The following is a 17842-nucleotide window of genomic DNA, read 5'->3' on the forward strand; positions in this document are numbered from 1 at the left end:
CCCTGTCGTTTTTACCATGTTTATTCCTGCTTTTCTTCCCCTGTTGTCTTTTAAGACTCAGCGTGTAGCAGTGCCCCCGACTCAGGCCCCAGTTCCCCCAACAACAGCTCCAGCAGCCTGCCCAGCGAGAACGGCATCACTGCAGGCGCGTCCTCTGCAGAGGTAACAAGCAGCTTCTTTACGAAACCTAAACCAGCATGCAGAGCAGCGAAGATGAGACAAAGGAGGAAGGCTGTGCACAGGGTGAAAGGTGGACACAATCGCAGGGGCTCAACATTCATGGCATCAGGCTGGCTGGAGAGCCCATCACGGGTGGCTGTTTGATACAAATACTTGTTACTGTAGGCACATTTATAGGATGTTTTGTGTATGTGTGTTCCTAGTGGCACATCTAACGAACACTCGAGTATTTCCGGAGACGGACGTTTAATCGTAACAGACAACCTGAACTCTGTGTCTGGAGCTTTTTGTTATACATTTGATGGTGGTGCCACGTGTTTGTGTCAGTTTGAAGCTCGGCGTGTTTCTGCAGGCGGCTCTGGCTCAGAGGCTGGCGGGCCACGACGGTGCGGCGAGTCAGTTCTCACTCTACACCTCTCCCTCGCTACCCAACATCACCTTGGGCCTCCCAGCTACTGCCACCTCAAACGTGAGTCCCTCGCTTTTCGTCACTTTCCTTTGCATTGGTGAAAACGCATGTGTGAAACTAATGTGGAACAATAAAACAACTTGTCCCATTGTGTGTGTGTGTGTGTGTGTGTGTGTGTATATATTCATGCGGTTATTTTTTTTATTCATTTTTTTGTTTATTAAGGTGACACCCACCCAGCAGGATGGAGAGCATCTAATACCCATGACCACCCAGTACCTGACTGGTTCTCACCTGACATACATGGGTGCCTCAGCGGATGGGCCAAACTCCCATAATGCTTTGCTGCAGCACATGGTCCTGCTGGAGCAGTCGGCTGCACAGAGTCCGCTAGCAGCAGGTAAGTGCACAGTAGGTAAAATGACATTTTGTCACATGTTTTTGATACTATTGTATATATTTAGGATATTATTTATATTATATTGTTTATTTATTACAGATCATGCAACTGCAACAAATTCTCTTAAAGTGATATTCTTATTTGAGCTTTTGCACAAACTTTCAGAAAAGTCAAAACATGTGAGGCAGTGGTGGCGTAGTGGGTAAGGAAACGGATCCATAATCAGATGGTTGCCGGTTTGATTCCCGAACCGCCAAGGTGCCACTGAGCAAAGCACCGTCCCCACACACTGCTCCCTGGGTGCGTGTCATGGCTGCCCACTGCTCACCAAGGGTGATGGTTAAGAGCAGAGGACACATTTTGTTGTGTCACCATGTGTTGTGCTGCAGTGTTTTGCAATTTTCACTTTCATAAGATGTAAAATGTCTGGATTAATGGGCAGCGGCAGCAGTAACATTAAAAGATCTCTCATAATTTCAGACACTTTTAAAGCCCTGGCATGAAATATGAGCAGCTCAACGCTGCAGATACATACTGGAAGGTGGAAAATTCTGGAATATCCCTTTAACTGGTGGAAGGCCCTCTCGGTCAATTAGATCAGTGTTCCAAGGCCATCTGACGGCTGTCATTCCTGAACACCATGTGCCAGGATGGGCCAGCGCGTATTGTGCCAGCATGGGGTGCCCATTCAACAGATCCATGCTCTCATTCATGGGGGAAGAATGGTTCCATAATTGGGTGAATGGGGCACTATGAGCTGAGACAATGACCCAGACCAGGCATGTGAATTCATTCCATTCTTACGCTTTTGCCAAAGGGATACTTTCAGCTGCCAGAAAGGAAAGTGATAAAACCATCCCTGACGCAGGCCTGGGTATGTGGGAATGTGAGAGGTGTGTCGCTCCAAAAAAAAACCATTGTGTAATCGAATGTGCTGGCATGCTGGAGGGCAGCGTTGCCACCATTTCCTCTTAAATTCATAATTGTTTGAAATATTAATTGCCACAGAGCAGCTTTGCCCTCAAAACCAGTAATGGCCTGGTTTAAAAAGTCACTCCAAATGAGTGAGACCATTAGAAGGAAAGAAAGCTAAATAAAATGAATAAAGTATAACATTGACTGGTTGTGAAATGTTATAAAGATTTGTAAATTTATTTTAAGGTTGTAAACATAATTTGAGTAGGTTCAGCCCATTTTAATTCACCCATGAATATAATGCATAATTCATATGTATAACTTGGAACATTTGTTCTAAATCAAGGAATGAAAACGTTGAGGTTAAAAACTAATATTGTTTTTAAAAATGAAAATACCAAATATTAACATGGATTGTTGAGTTCGTTCATTTCTGTGGATTTATTAGGTCTGCAGCTTGTGCTTGCATTCAGCAAAAGACCAACTGAATGAGGTCCCTTGTGACGTTTTGTAATGGTGTAGAAGTAGATTGTGTGTAAGTGTGTATGAATCTGTGTCATCTGGTCACTTCTATTTGCACTCGTTGTAATCTGGCCTTTTTAACTCGTGGCCATTAAAGTGTCACTGTGCCGTGTGTGTTTGTACCAGTCCTAGGTAGATATCTGCAGTCGCCTTGGTTTGGCGGTGTGAGAGTGTGTTAGAGGCTCGTGTCCACGAGCTTGTGCTAATAGAGTGTCCGGGCTCTGCCGTTGTCTGCAGAAGATGCGCACGCATTTTCCAACCTGTAACTTCACAGTTTTTATAGTCATGGTAGAACTCAATGTGTTTTAGCATCTGTTCAGCTGAACTCTTCCACTTCATTTTACCCTCTTTTGCCTCTCTGCCAGGTATGGCAGGCCTGCCCATCCACAAGCTGCGGCAGCACCGCCCCCTGGGCCGCACCCAGTCGGCCCCGCTGCCACAGAGCAGCCAGGCCCTTCAACAGCTGGTGGTCCAGCAGCAGCACCAGCAGTTCCTGGAGAAACACAAGCAGCAGTTCCAGCAGCAGCTCCACATCAACAAGGTAAACAGTGTGGCTCGCCATGGCAACCATCGCAAACTCCCAACAGGAAGTAGGAAAGCAGCCTCTTCCCTATATGGCGCTGTAGGAAGGTCAGAGCAATAAAGTGCCCTCGAGTTTAAGTGTCATGGGCTTCATCATCAGTTGTGACGCTACTGCGCTGTCTTTGCTCTCGAGTGCATCCTTGCATGCGTAGTATTGACAGAAGAATGGTCACAGTCGGTCTTTTACGTGCAGCGGTGAATTTGCTCAGCTCCTCCTCCGCTCTGAAGATTGATTGACAGAGTGACATAATTACGTTGAGCGCGGCACCCCGACGCAGGGAGGTTGCATGAGGTCAGGCTAAGCGCCCATGTAGTCGACATGAAGAGGCAGACGGTAGCAGCGTGGTGACCCGCCCATCGGTGAGGCTGAGGCATTAAAAATAAATAAAAGAGGGAATACAGAGAGCCTTATGAGAGAGAGAGAGAGAGAGAGAGAGAGTTCCTGCAAGGCCGAGTTTGTGTGTGTGCGCGTGTGTGTGTGTGTGTGTTTGCCGCCGTTATTTAAACACACTGACACACCGCATAAATCTACCCGAGCGCAGCGCCGGAGCGGTTCCCTCAGCGCGAGCGCGGCGGTGGGAGAAAGCGAACAGGTTGTTTGGAGAGGGGCGCTGGGATGAGGCAACTGGCGAGTCCTCTGACGTCAATGATGTCCCCCTGGCACCCGGCCACAGGCCTGCACCGATGCCAGCGCTGGCACCCGCTCAAGTGGTACACCTTTGATGTGGTGCGCGGGCTGTCATTGCCACGGCGATGGGACGGCACAGGGAAATGTCACCGCCAAGTGGAACTCGGTGAACGCGCTGGGACAGACGCTCGCTTTTCTTCCCCGTCTTTGGTTATTCAACAGTGCAACCGTGCCAAATATTTAGCAAAAACGAAAGAAAAATCACAAAGCAACGCAAGTATGAGAATGGGGGAAGAAAGGAGGCCTGTCTGTCTCCGGCTGTCCGGGGTGCGAATAAGTGCTGATGCCTTTTATTTTATAATAATGTGCCTTTTATTTCTCGCTGCACTTACTGTCGCTCTCTTGCGCTGTTTGTGGATTTTCGTGGGAAGGAAACGGGCCGCGTTTGCCCCAATGAGGAATGTAATTGCGTTCTGAAATTTTAATGAATCTGAAAAAGAAACAGCGCTTCCCTTTAACGTAACGATGCTTAAAACTGAGAACTAAATCTGAGAACTATCCAGGAACTAAAGGTTTGTTAAAATGAATCCATTAGTTTTATTTATGTATAAAAGCATCACAAAGTCGTGGGTGCAGCGTGGTACTTCTAGAATTAATTCAGGATGTCTTATTTAAGTTAGTGAACTTTAAATCCTAGACCACGTCGTGTTAATTTTTTTGGAGGAATTTACTTTACTTACAGAAATGATGTGCATGTTGTAATTCGAACCTTTCCTCTCCCTTGTCTCCCAGATGCTGTCTAAACCAGGTGAAGCGGGCAGGCAGCATCAGAGCCACCCTGAAGAGACCGAGGAGGAACTGAGGGAGCACCAAGACCAAGCCCAGCTCGAGAGCCTCCCGCTGGGGGTGAAGGTGAAGCAGGAGCCCCCAGATCCCCAGGAGGAGGAACGGCAGGTCGAGCAGGAGCTGCTCTTCCGACAGGTCAGGACGATTGACCTTTTGTGTTCACCACAGAACTTCTTTGGAGTTCAAGAGGAAGCATGCAGGGCACAGAAAGGGTAGAGAGAGAGAGAGAGAGAGAGAGAGAGAGAGAGAGAGTCCATTTCTGTCTAATCAACAGATTTAGCTAAGAACAGAAAGTCTGGCTGATTGAGACAAATGGCTATTCATTACGTGCCCAGAATTGATATATCTCCCAGAATCACTTTTATTTCTGTTAATTAGAGCTTTGTATTATTCATTTTGAAGAGTAGTGCCCATGGACAAGACAAATGAACAGCATTAGTCAATTGGATAATATCACCAGCCAATGTGGGCTTATCCAATGATTCATTTATGCATTAGGAGGCTTCTTCCGTCCATCCTGGGGTCAGTTATGGTAACAGAATGGCAGTTTGATGAGGGCCCAGTTGTGGAGAATGAAGCAACAGCTTGCAAGCCTTGTGGTTCTAGCTCAATTAATCCTTCTTCATGTTCTTCTTGTTGGAGTCCAGTGGGCTGTTGCAGTTGTAAGACTACTCTGAAGCTCCCTCTTGTGGTTTGTGGGCTGGAAGTACATGAAGTCTCTGCTGACTACTACAGCACTAGTGCCTATTGTTTAATATTGTTTAATTAACTCCTTCTTTAATAATAGAAACGATAACAGCACCCATCCACTCGCACAAAGGGCCACTTTTCGTGGTGTGTTGTTGTTGTTTTATAACATGTCAAATTTAAGACATTTTCAAATAGCAATATCCAGTTCCTAGAACTAATTTCTCTGATGACATCTCACTTAGCCACTCAATAGAAATGAATAGAATATTTAACAATGCTCAACATAATTAAATGTCTAATAACAAGGCCATCTGTGTCACTCCTTCTCTTAGTGACTTTTAAGTTAAGTGATAAGTAATGGCCTAAAAGCTTTAACCCATTAATGCCTGAAGTCTTTTTAATCTACTTTTCATTAAAAGCCTGATCTAGAAGCAGACAGGCTTTAGTGAGCTCTCATTTATGCCATAATTTGAATAGCATGCTCTATTGGAAAAAAACTCATATTATACAATTTAGGCAGTAAACACCACATGACCAGAAAAAAAGCAGTGATGACTAGCCAGTGGTGACCTAGGTAATGAAGCGGACCCATAATCTGAAGGTTGTTGGTTAGAATCCTGAACTGCCGAGGTTCTACTGAGCAAAGCACCATCCCCACACACTACACCTGTCATGGCTGCCCACTGCTCACTAAGGTAATGGTTAAATGCAGAGAACACCATGTGCAGTTCTTGCTGTGTGTTCCATTTTTTTTAATTGTAATGGTTTTGCTCAGTTCTGGCTTCACTCTGCAGATTGATTGACAGGCAGGTTGACATTGTGATGCACATGAAGCTGTTGAGTACGGAACCCCAATTGATTCCTTGGCCATGGTCGGTCGCTCAGACCACGAAGGTTGCACTGGGATGAGTTCCTACTATAGTTGTTTTTGGCGGCCTGTCTTAATTTTAATTTTATTGTAGTCTTTTCGTCAAGTCAAGCTGTTATTTTAGTTTGTATTAGTCAGAGTCATGTCACGACTCAAAGAAAAGAGACGTGGCAAAACAGTCTGTAGCATCCACAATAACTAAAATAATGAAGGACAACCTGTGTGTCTTGCTGGTACAATAATAAAATGCCCTGTTCACCAGATTATTGGGTCCTGATCACTCGAGCCTAATGCGTGGCAGCTGTGAATGATCAGGACCCAGCTGGGGAAGCCCTGTGGCACCTGGGCATCACACATTTTAGTCTGGTTTTTGTCAATGAAAATTGTTTATTTTTTTTTTTAGGTAACATTTTCTCCTAGTCAAAGCCATTTCATAATTTAAACAAGGTTATCTTATTTTTATTGTATTACTGTTACTTGTTTTTTGATCTCACATTCTGTTTTCTTTTCAACTTCATTTTAAAGAACGTGTTTCCAAAGATCGCTTTGTCATTTTCTCCCAGCTATACGCTAAGTCACGTATTCTGAAATCTAAATAATGCAGCTGATATCATCTGTGCGATCGGACCCAACAAAGATACTGCGTAATATAAAAATCATTTAATGTTTTGTCTTGTTTTTGTCAATGAAAATTGTAGTTTTCCAACAAGTTTATATAAATGTATATACATTTAGTCAAATTTTTCCTCCTCAACAATATTACATGATATATTTTGTTGTAGTTATCACATGACCAGCATTTACATTGAGTCTCGTCATAAAGGTTAGTTGACTAAACTAATTGCTCTGATGCTGCGATACCTCACTTAGCCGCTCTAGAAGTGAATCAAATGCTGAAGACTTGAGTCAGACTGCATGATAACTAAGCGGCTATTTTTACACACATGTATGTGAGCAGCAGGCCCTGTTGCTGGAGCAGCAGAGAATCCACCAACTGAGGAACTACCAGGCCACCATGGAGGCGGCTGGCCTGTCAATCACATTCCCGGGGCACCGCCCCCTCTCCAGGGCCCAGTCATCTCCTGCCTCCGCCTCCTTCCTTCCTGTGCAGGAACCACCTACTAAACCCCGCTACACAACAGGTCAGCTCCTGTCCTGACTGTCCATCACATTCTGCCTTGTATTTTATTCCATCCATTGCCTTCTGTTTTGGATCAAGATGATGTGGTTCTCGGTTTTTCTTTTTAAAAGAAAATGAAAAGAAGGTCTTTTACATTCTACAGGATGTAAGAAGTGGAATTATACACTTCAAGCCACAGTGGTCAGCTCATACTGTCAACTCTCTGTGTGTTTGTGTGCAGGTCTGGTGTATGACACTTTGATGCAAAAGCATCAGTGCATGTGTGGGAACACAAACACACACCCAGAGCACGCCGGCCGCATCCAGAGCATCTGGTCCAGGCTGCAGGAGACCGGGCTCCGAGCCCAGTGTGAGGTAGAGCTCAAGCACACCACATGACCTTCTGGCGCGTACGTTTCCAATAGATTGGATGTTGGATTTAAAAAGTGGCATTTTGCAAGAAGTCTGTTTAGGGTTTCATCTGTGGAATGCTGCTTTATAGCTGCTCATAGCAAATAAATTAAGTCTTAATAAAAGGATTATTAATCACATGTTGACAATACATTATAGTAATAAATGCTGGTGTACAAAGTCTTCCAATCTCCACTGAAGTCATATATAAAGTGAAAGTGGAGGGATTGTCATTATGATGCACAGAACACAGGGACACACTGCTTTTATCCATCACCCTTGGTAAGCAGTGGGCAGCCATGAAAGGCGCCCGGGGAGCAGTGTGTGGGGACGGTGCTTGGGATTTGAACCCGGGTCTGTTTCCTTACCCACTAGGCAAACCACTGCCCCATAAATTAGTCATAAATTATGATTTTATTACAGGTTTGTTGAAGCTCACATAACAGGTATGCTGTGTGAAGGGTTAAATGCAGAGGACGCATGTGTCATTGTGTGCTGTGCTGCAGTGTTTCACAATGACGATCACTTAACTTCCACTTGACCACTGTCGCTTCACTGCTTCTGCTGGCCTCTGTACTGTGTTGATATGGTCAGCAGAGGGCGCTGTTAATTTACACATTCATTGCATTCTCCATATGGAGTCTCACACAGCTTTAATGCGCATCTGCTAGCAGTTAGAATGCACACCCGTGACTCTCCTCTCAAACGTAATCGCCCTCTCAGTGCATCCGTGGAAGGAAGGCCACGCTGGAGGAGCTGCAGACCGTGCACTCAGAGGCTCACGTCCTGCTATACGGCACCAACCCCCTGAGACAGAAACTGGACAGTAAGACCTCTGCAGACCTCGTTGCACCGCTGCTGTCATTGCTGATTTCGGCATGTAGATGTGACTATAGTGTCCCTCTCTGCTTCACTCCACAGGCTGTGTGATCCCCATGTTTGTGCGGTTGCCTTGCGGTGGAGTCGGGGTACGACACGTTCTTATCTCTTCTCTCTCTCCCTCCTTCACTTTCGCTGTGTGCATGTGATTGAAGGGGTGGCGTTTAAGCGGTTAAAGAGATTAGCCACCCTGTGTCGGCAGTTTTGAACGGCTTCCGCAGGCATCTCAATGAGGTGTGATGAGCACACAGGCCCCCTTTCCCGCCGGCAGCACCTGTTGAGCGCAGAGACGCGGCGCCTCAGCTGAAGGCTCATCCGCTCCTCCCCCGATGGGGCCGAAGCCGGCGCCCGCGCCACATTACAGAGCCGTAATGGAGCCCTGCCCATGGCGAGAGAGCAACCGGTGTGACTGCTAGCTGCCGGCTAGCCTGGTGTTCGCATAATGAAGCGTGACCGTGTTGGGGATGAGTGACGGGGAGCAAGGCCGCCTTCCCCGCGGTCACACGCTGTGCCGCAATTTTACTCTTAGAGGTTCAAAAAAATGAAAATAAAAACCTTGAGGGAACGCTTTATCCAACCGGCAGAGGGACTGGTGTGAAATCAGAACGTTTGATGTTTTCTCCTGCCGCTGGTCTGTAGAACATGCAGGCGTGGGTGTTTATTTGGTGTGTGTTTCTCCTCACAGGTAGACAGTGACACTATCTGGAATGAGGTCCACTCCTCCAGCGCCGCCCGCCTGGCCGTGGGTTCCGTCGTCGAGCTCGTTTTCAAAGTGGCTTCCGGAGAACTAAGGGTGCGTTTGCTCACCTACTCGTTCTCACCCTTTTTCGTCACCTCTTTCTTCATTTTGAACAGGGCTTGGTGAAAGGCACTCTGGGTAATGTGGTTTATCTGGTCTTGCAGAACGGTTTCGCAGTGGTGCGGCCGCCGGGACACCATGCAGAGGAGAGTACACCCATGTAAGTCTTCATTTCCTTTTGAACTGTTTTTAGGGATGAAGACATTGACACTTCAAAAGGAAACAATTTTGTCCTCACTTGGACACAAACGTGCCTTTAGAATGACTCCCTGCTTGTCATTTTCAGGGGATTCTGTTACTTCAATTCTGTGGCCATTGCTGCCAGACTCCTGCAGCAGAGACTGAACGTCAGTAAAATCCTGATTGTGGACTGGGTGAGTGGCAGGAAGTTGGCTATATGATGCTTGTGTGTGTGTGTGGGTGTGTGTGTCTAGAAGTGCTGTTAGAAGGGCAACAATAGAGTCTATTCACATTTCAGTTCAATAGAAGTGAATTCAGGGTATGCACTTCGATACACTCACAATATCGCCTCAAAACGAACTGGGATCTCAAACCAAAAAATCTTTAAAATGGATTTACAGACCAAATTGTAATTTAAAGGATAGTTATGACTAAATCAGAATGCACACATGAATGAACTACAAAAAACACAAAAATAAATACCTGAGTTCTTAAGGATTTGCTTTCTAAATATTTAAAATGAAAAATATGATTATTATTAATATTCATTTTCTTAATATACAATACATTTCAGAAAAGGTTAATGCAATTATATATAAAACAGTAATGTAAATAATGTGATCGAATGTGTTTTCACATTTGTTATTTTCACCAGCGTGATGGCCTTTTTTTTTTTTTTTTATTCCAGCATTTTTTTAAAATAGTTTTGGAACTGAGAGGATATTGTGGCACAATGTATACACCTAATGAGTGTGTGTGTGTGTGTGTGTGTGTGTGTGTGTGTGTGTGTGTGTGTGTGTGTGTGTGTGTGTGTGTGTGTGTGAATGGTTCAGTCATGTAATTTTATCTTACTTTTCAGGATGTTCACCATGGCAATGGGACACAGCAGGCTTTCTATGACGACCCGAGTGTTTTGTACATCTCCCTTCATCGGTATGACGATGGAAACTTCTTCCCGGGGAGCGGATCACCTGACGAGGTGGGCAGAGGCTTCCATATTTGCGAGTTTGCAAACTAAAATGATGTAACACTATTCAAAATTCTACTGTTTGGCCAAGTGTGTGTGTAGGTGGCTTTTGATTTTGCCTGGTTCTGACCTTTTCTCCTACTCTCCTCCTCCAAATATTTTATGTGCTCTGAGCCTCTCCTTCTCCACAGATTGCCGGCGAAGTAAGTGTGTGTTTTTCCGCGCGCACGCGTGTGTCGGCATGTGTGTCCTGATCGACTTCTCTCCTCCGCAGGTGGGCAGTGGGCTGGGTGTGGGCTTCAATGTGAACATGGCCTTCACCGGAGGTCTCGATCCCCCCATGGGCGATGCAGACTACTTGGCAGCTTTCAGGTATAGAGACTCATCCAGTCTTCCCCTCCTCCTCTCCTGCTTGACATTTTCAGATACTCATTCTGGGAACTTTTGTGTGTGAAATTGTGTGATAAAATGTATTTTATATTGCAAAAATTGTTCTGAAATGACCTCTGTGGGCGGGTGGTAGGAGGCAAAAATGTTGCAGAGCACAACAAACTCATGGCTGATAAGAAGATACAAATCTCATCACTGTTATTTGTGGGAGTTTAATTGGTAAGAGGGGTGGAGGGGTCTTCATTAACTGTGCTGTGAAGGAAGCAGCAGTGTGTTACTGGGACACTGAACCAGTAGCTCTAGCGCAGATAAGCACCCTAGATAAGCACTCCACACTTGTTAACGTGTAGAACACACCCTGGACTACTTCACAAATAGAAGCTACACTCTGCAATGTATCGGGGTTGCTAGTTGACTGGGGTGATGTTTGAGACCATATCTCACTACATGCACAGATTTCTGAGTAACTTGTCTTGCCCTTAATTCTTACAATTTTGTGTCGTGTCTGAGGCACAATTTGTTGTGGGGATTTCGTAAAGTTAGTTGGAGTAATATGCAGTTAGCAACATATGCTTAAAAAAAGTGGACTTTAAAACTGCCAATCTGGCAACTCTGTTCCAAACAGCTCTCAACTTTTCCCACGCTGTCATAATGGATGCAAAGGCTTTGATAGAATGAACATTGAGAGAAAACATGCTGATAACCTTGTAACTAAACATATTTGACCTGAGTCCTTCCTGTCCTTCAGAAATAATGTTCTTTGGACTCAACAGCATGTATGAGTGAATGGATAAAAAAAATTATAATGGGAATAGATTTGACAAGAAAGTTCTTTTGTGAGATTCATGCTGAAAGTTTGAGGGTCATTCCAAGGTGTGAAAGTTGTAATATCTGTTGTAAATGTCTGGTTCAAAATCCGCAGACCAGACTAATTTATCCGACACATCCCACAGAAGCTCACTTGGGTTGAGATGTGTAGAACACGGTAAATAAAAAAAACAGCCAGTGAGAACAACACTTGAGAAATATTATGTTGGAAAGAAGTTCTTGAGGTGTCGAGGTGTTTCAGCCGTGGAGAGAGAATGACCTCCACCAGTTGACTGGCTGGAATCGTTCAGTGAGGACATTTTTGTTTATGGCACCAGGGCTGTGTACAAACTGCGAAGAGACAGTCGCTCATTTTTAACGAAAGATTTATTGGACTAAAAATATCACGTGACCGTCTGTTTACCCTTAATCCCGGTTTACTCACATGCTGTGTTTGCTGGATTGTCCTGTGAGGCAGGTTCGATCCGTCCCTGAGGGCGCTGAAGCGGCATACCTGGCCTGTGTATTGCCAGGAAGTGGACGTAGGGCTGAACGATATATTGAAATTGAACAGAAATTATTATTGCGATCTCCAGGCTCTGCTCCGTCGGTAAATGTCAGGGTTGTTGCGGTAAGACGCATGCGCAGAAATGCTGGGTTGGCTGGAGAGCTGGTGACCCCCTTTAGGTGTTGGGGAGGCAGGCAGAAGAGAGGCAGCTGCATCGACAGTGCAGTGGGGAGAACCAGACCGAATGGGCAGCGCGTGGAAAGATGATGCCGCTCCGGTGTACATTGGAAGAGTGAGTACAGAAAGAATCAGTCCATTCGACGGGACGTGCAGCAGAGTAAACAAAGTTGGCGGGGCAAGAGCATCTGGGGCTCCACAGTTGGCGGAATCACGAGAATTAATCACGTTGCGGTGATGTGATAGAGTATCATGCTCAACGTTGTGTCCCATCTTAAAGCCATGCCCACTTAAACACGAGTAAGGACGCATGTGTATGCTACTTACAGCACAGTATATATTTCAATGTACGTTTTGATATAGTTTTTTAAACACAATGTATACTGCAGAGATAAATTTTTTTCTTAGAATCGTTCAGCCCTAGATGAGGCTGTCCTGACCTCTGTCCTTACCACAATGAAAGAAATGACCGTTCAGCATTGTCTGTGTAGAAACGCATAGCGCTTCCAAGGGCACCAAAAAAAATTTAAGAAATAAATGAAAAGACAGAAAGACTGAAGGGGGGGGGGTGGGTAAAAAGATGAAAAATTGTCTTTTGTCAGTGGCAGAGACCTTCATCTCTTTCTGCATGACTTTGAAGAAGCAGAATAGAATTTAATTTGGAACAGATCTTTACCGATGCCAGATTTCCCCTTTGGATGTGGGGGACCTGTGGGAACCTCTTCTGACAGATCACCCAGTGAAGTGTTAACCCTTCGTTGAAGTTTTATGCTTCTGGTCTTGAATCTACTTTACTGCAAGCTGTTAAGGTCACACACCCATGACAGCCCAGGTCTACTGAGTCCAGCGGAGATGGAGAGATGATCCAGTTGGCTCTGAAATCCATGATCTGCTCATTCCAATTAACTGTTTAAAGTTCGAACCATGTGCATGCATGTCCCACGAGTCCCTTCCTCTCCTCTAGTCGGCTGTCATTAATGATCCGCTGCTCTCATTTGCAGAACGGTGGTAATGCCCATCGCTAACGAGTTTGCCCCTGATGTGGTCCTGGTTTCAGCGGGCTTCGATGCCGTGGAGGGCCACCCTCCGCCACTGGGTGGCTACAAGCTCACTTCCAAATGTAAGTGCACTGGGCGGCCATTTTGGCTCCCGGCCCGGCTCAACTGCTGCCTACGCGTGAGCTGTCAGGCTGCCATGTTGGCCCTGGGGCTAACCAGCTTTTCACACTCGCACATTCTAAAGTGCGATAACACCACGCTTTGCCCAGGGCTCCACTGGACCCTCTCCAGAGCCGAGCTGGCAGTGCTCCACAGCGGGCCACAGTTTTTATGTGGGGTGTTTTTGTAGAACTGCTGTATTTTCAGCCATTTTCAACAAAAATTGTTGCATAGCAAGTAATGGAACATGGGTAACTGAATAACTGAAGCCTTTTTCTTTATTAATTCAGACTAGTTTATGAATGGTACCGGGCAGAAGCCCATACTCACACTGATTGTAGGTTTTATAATCAGGGTTTGGATACCCGATGATACTTACTAATGTATTCAGTCCAGTGCGGAATATGCAGAAAAATGCGCGTCAGTGAATACAATATTCATGTTGATTTTTTTTGGTTTATGTTGATACGGATATGCTTCATATTCATGTGAATGCTGATGTACAAATTCAAATTTTATTTGTCATATACATAGTCATACATGGTATGATATGCAGTGAAATGCTTTAGCGACTGCTATAGATCACAGTATTGCAAATATTGCAAATATTCAAGTGAACCAATATGCAAATATTGTAAACTTTTATGTCTTTAAAAAACATATGTGTGTGTGTGTGTGTGTGTATATGTATGTATGTATGTATGTATGTATGTATGTATGTAACAGGAAAACAAACTAAACTGGGTCAGCCATCTTGGATAACACCAGTCAGATGTTATGGATATTTACCAGTTAGAAGTACTTCAAAAGAAAAAAATAAATAATGATTCAGAACATCTGCTGGTATTTTATGAACAAACATGTATTTACATGTATTCTTAAAGTACATTACATCACTGATGCCGTTTTAAAACTGGAACCACCGCAAGGTGACAAGAAGAAACTGCTGTTCTTGTTCATTTTGGTTCTGTTTCTTGTCCTGACTTCCATATCTCAACATTTTACCACTGTCTTTATTAATACTTATATGTAATCTAGAGTCAAAGAGCAAAAGTTCTAAAATAAGAAGCTTCTATTGAGAAATGCTGTTTATATCATCAGTTTAGTGATCACACTGATATCGTACAAATTAGTTGTGTAATGTGTGTGTTCCTGTTAAAGACAACTCCACTAACATCACTGTGTGTGTTTAAGGTTTTGGCTACCTGACCAAGCAGCTGATGGGTCTGGCAGGGGGGCGTGTGGTTCTTGCCCTGGAAGGAGGTCACGACCTCACAGCCATATGTGACGCTTCGGAGGCATGCGTGTCCGCTCTGCTGGGGTTAGAGGTGAGCAGTGAGAGGAGCGCATGTTCTCTGAGCCTCAGCCAGGCTGTTACGCCATTATTACCACACCCGCCTCATTGTTTTCCAGTGACTGGACTGTTTTTCAGTCATTTTTTACACCTTGTTTTTTGTCATTTATTTTGGACATAACCTCAAGCCAGAAACATTATGATTCAGAAATAGTTTTTAGAGCACTGACAGTATTTTTTTTAAATAGATATGCATTTTATTCCCACAGCTGGATCCACTTTCACAGGAAGTTCTGAAGCAGAGGCCCAACAATAATGCTGTGCATTCCATTGAGAAAGCTCTAGAAACACAGAGTAAGTTCTTGTGAATCGTTTTTTTTATGTGCCGTATTTTTATCAGAAGGGTAAAATCATGTGGTTGATAAATCGCCAGTAAAACGCTGCCTTTGTTCTGGCAGGTAAGTACTGGCACTCTGTACAGCGGTACATCTCCAGGGTGGACTGCTCTGTGCTGGAGGCCCAGCGGTGCGACTCTGATGAGGCGGAGACAGTGACCGCCATGGCCTCGCTGTCAGTGGCCGCACCCCACATGGACAAAGGGTAAACCAGGAAAAATGATCGTTTGATCTATATATTGATGGCCTCCTATAATTAAACATTTGCAAATGAAAAACAATGAAGAACAGCAGGATAACTGCTTACACGTACACGTAATGTCCTTTAAATAAAATGAAGAAAATCTGCAAGAAACTGTTTAGGTAAATGAATATTTGCCATATTTTGGTCTTTTTTTGCTTGCCGCTGTGTGACTATATCGTTGCCGGTTTGGTGCACGGTACTGTGTGTGTATGATTGCACTTCCTCTCTCCACAGTTCAGAGGATGAGCCGATGGAGGAGGAGCCTCCGCTGTAGCCGCTGATTCAGAGGGGTGATCCGTACGACACCTACACTCACCGGGGTCTCGTGGCCCCCGTTCTTTTTGTCTTCACCCTTGTCCCACCGCACGACCCCTCATCAGGAGGGTGGTGCGATAGCTGAGGCAGGGGAAACCAGAGAGCACGAGGTTACCTACGGCAACAAGCCTGACCTCCGAGGTCGGCGCTCACAGCCCCACGCTACGCGTTCGCTCTGACGACGCGAGAGACGTTTGTTTACGGATGTCGCCTCCGGGCGAAAGAGGCCGAACGGAGAAAATCACCAGTAGGAGAGGAGGAGGGATGGACGGGCGTGAAGGACGACGTGGTGCTTTCATTTCTCCACATGCAGGATTTCTCATCACTGTGACTGATTCCACGAGACGGGGGACGTAGGTCAAACAATAAAACCTGCTGGTGACTGAGACACGGTCGTTTATTACATCTGTCCTGTCACTAACATCCTGTCTGTTCCGGCCGAGCAAGAGAGCTGGAGGTTCGCGTCCGCGGCGGCATTAATCCGCTTAAAGACTCCAGTTTGGGACAACTTGTGCCTTTACTTTCGAAGCCCTGAGGGATTTTTGGAATGAACTCTAATGGACGTTGCCTTACAGTTCAACTCCTTTGGAAGCGGTGGCGTTACGCCGTCCCTCCAATTCCGGTCGAAGCTGGTCTGAGAGACTATGGAGGAAGACTTAAAAGCTAGCATGTTTACTCTTGACTGTTTAGCGTCTCTAGTTGATTTTTTTTCTTGGCATTTCCTCCTGGTTTGCAGTTTTAGGGAATCGGTGCTTCAGAGGTAGCTACCAGCAGCGTATTAGTAGGGAACGAAAGCCCTTGTTCCACGGAGCGGTGTGGCGTTGGCTAACATAGTTTCTGGTAAAACCCTTAAGGATAGTAATTCTGTGGAGAACTTTTGAATAGCATGTACATCACGAGAGATTCGTCATCTGCAAGAAGACAACATACAACGATACAAGAAGATTTCAAAAAAGAAAGAAAACCAAAGCATGTGTTTGTGTCCTGTTTTTGCACCACTATTGTACTGCAGACCGTGTAAAGATGGAAATGACCAAACTGCGGGCGGTGGCTGATGAGGTTAGGATTTCTCTGCTGGAAGGTGGCACCATTGGAGGAAGGTTTTTTTAAAAAGCGTTTTTAGCCAGTTGATTGTACGTGACCAGGGCGGTTGGGGTTGCCACTCCACATTCTCAGATTTTTCCAGGGCCACGCAAGGTCAACAGCACAGGCAGTGGTGAGAGGCGGATACACATTTCTGCCGGTCTGGTGGCCTTTTTACGACCACCAAGCATGAAAATGAACCATTAAAACCACAAGTGTAATAGCGTGTGCATGAGAATCTATACTATTATATATAAAAGAAACTAACATCGTCTGCGACCACAGCCCTTCATCCTTCGCTTTGACTTGACTTGGAAGGGCTTGAGGGGATGATTTCACTGCGCTCTGACCACCATTACTATCGCTCCACTGAAACCACCTTTTCGTTGCGTTTATTTCTAGAGCAGTAGTGAACTTGTAGGGATAGCTGCCACAACTTCGGTAATTTCCTCTGAACAGGTCATTCTGTTCTTTGGCTTTTATCATTCCCTTAATCATTGTAATTTTTTTCCCACGTTTTTTTTTTTTACTTGTGTGAATTTTATTATTTTTTTATTTGTGTAGCTGGATCCTTTTTTAGTACACAATGCCTGTTGGTACCACATGCATTACAATTGAGTGATTATTGTTTGTGATTTCATTTCATCTGTCTTTCTACTGTGTAAAACGATTCCAAAACAATTGTGTCCTTAACCACATGATCTGTTAATAGTAGATTTGTACATGAAAGAATATATAAATATATTATATACTGTATATATGACAAATGTGGTCTTGTTTGAGATAAAGCGGACTTGTGAACGAAAATCTTGTCCTTTCCCTTGACTTCCAACTCAAACCCAATCAAGCTTCAAGCAATCAAAGAATATGAATACATAAAGTAGATGAATTCTAATCTGTGAGCCTGGATCTTTTCCATACATACTCTAGGTTTTTTTTTTTGTATGAACCTCAAAAAACATTGCACTGACTTAAATAAGACCCATAGGAGTCATCCAAAATAAATTTCCCTGTAGAACTTAACCAGTTCAAAGTGTATGTCAAAGAACATGTTGGGAACGTTGTGGGAACCTCAT

At 44.8% G+C, this 17842-nt stretch overlaps 1 protein-coding gene across 2 annotated transcripts in view; it reads left to right on the forward strand.

Annotated features, from left to right (window-relative positions):
* Nucleotides 1-17529, forward strand: part of LOC114764501 (histone deacetylase 4-like) — a 69463-nt gene extending 51934 nt beyond the window's left edge. Inside the window, exons 9-27 of one of the 2 annotated variants that reach the window (XM_028954192.1) lie at nt 56-162; nt 533-649; nt 815-989; nt 2792-2967; nt 4429-4617; nt 6999-7182; nt 7402-7535; nt 8295-8397; nt 8493-8539; nt 9136-9243; nt 9354-9409; nt 9536-9623; nt 10289-10408; nt 10671-10768; nt 13280-13398; nt 14630-14763; nt 14999-15083; nt 15188-15329; nt 15603-17529. In XM_028954192.1, coding sequence (XP_028810025.1) covers nt 56-162; nt 533-649; nt 815-989; nt 2792-2967; nt 4429-4617; nt 6999-7182; nt 7402-7535; nt 8295-8397; nt 8493-8539; nt 9136-9243; nt 9354-9409; nt 9536-9623; nt 10289-10408; nt 10671-10768; nt 13280-13398; nt 14630-14763; nt 14999-15083; nt 15188-15329; nt 15603-15642 — 2222 coding nt within the window. In that variant the 3' untranslated portion in view covers nt 15643-17529. The remainder of the gene's footprint in view (nt 1-55; nt 163-532; nt 650-814; nt 990-2791; nt 2968-4428; nt 4618-6998; nt 7183-7401; nt 7536-8294; nt 8398-8492; nt 8540-9135; nt 9244-9353; nt 9410-9535; nt 9624-10288; nt 10409-10670; nt 10769-13279; nt 13399-14629; nt 14764-14998; nt 15084-15187; nt 15330-15602) is intronic. The other variant, XM_028954193.1, reaches the window with a different exon arrangement.
* Nucleotides 17530-17842: the final 313 nt, after the last annotated feature.

Source organism: Denticeps clupeoides, chromosome 15, assembly GCF_900700375.1.
Source record: "Denticeps clupeoides chromosome 15, fDenClu1.1, whole genome shotgun sequence".
Lineage (NCBI taxonomy): Eukaryota > Metazoa > Chordata > Actinopteri > Clupeiformes > Denticipitidae > Denticeps > Denticeps clupeoides.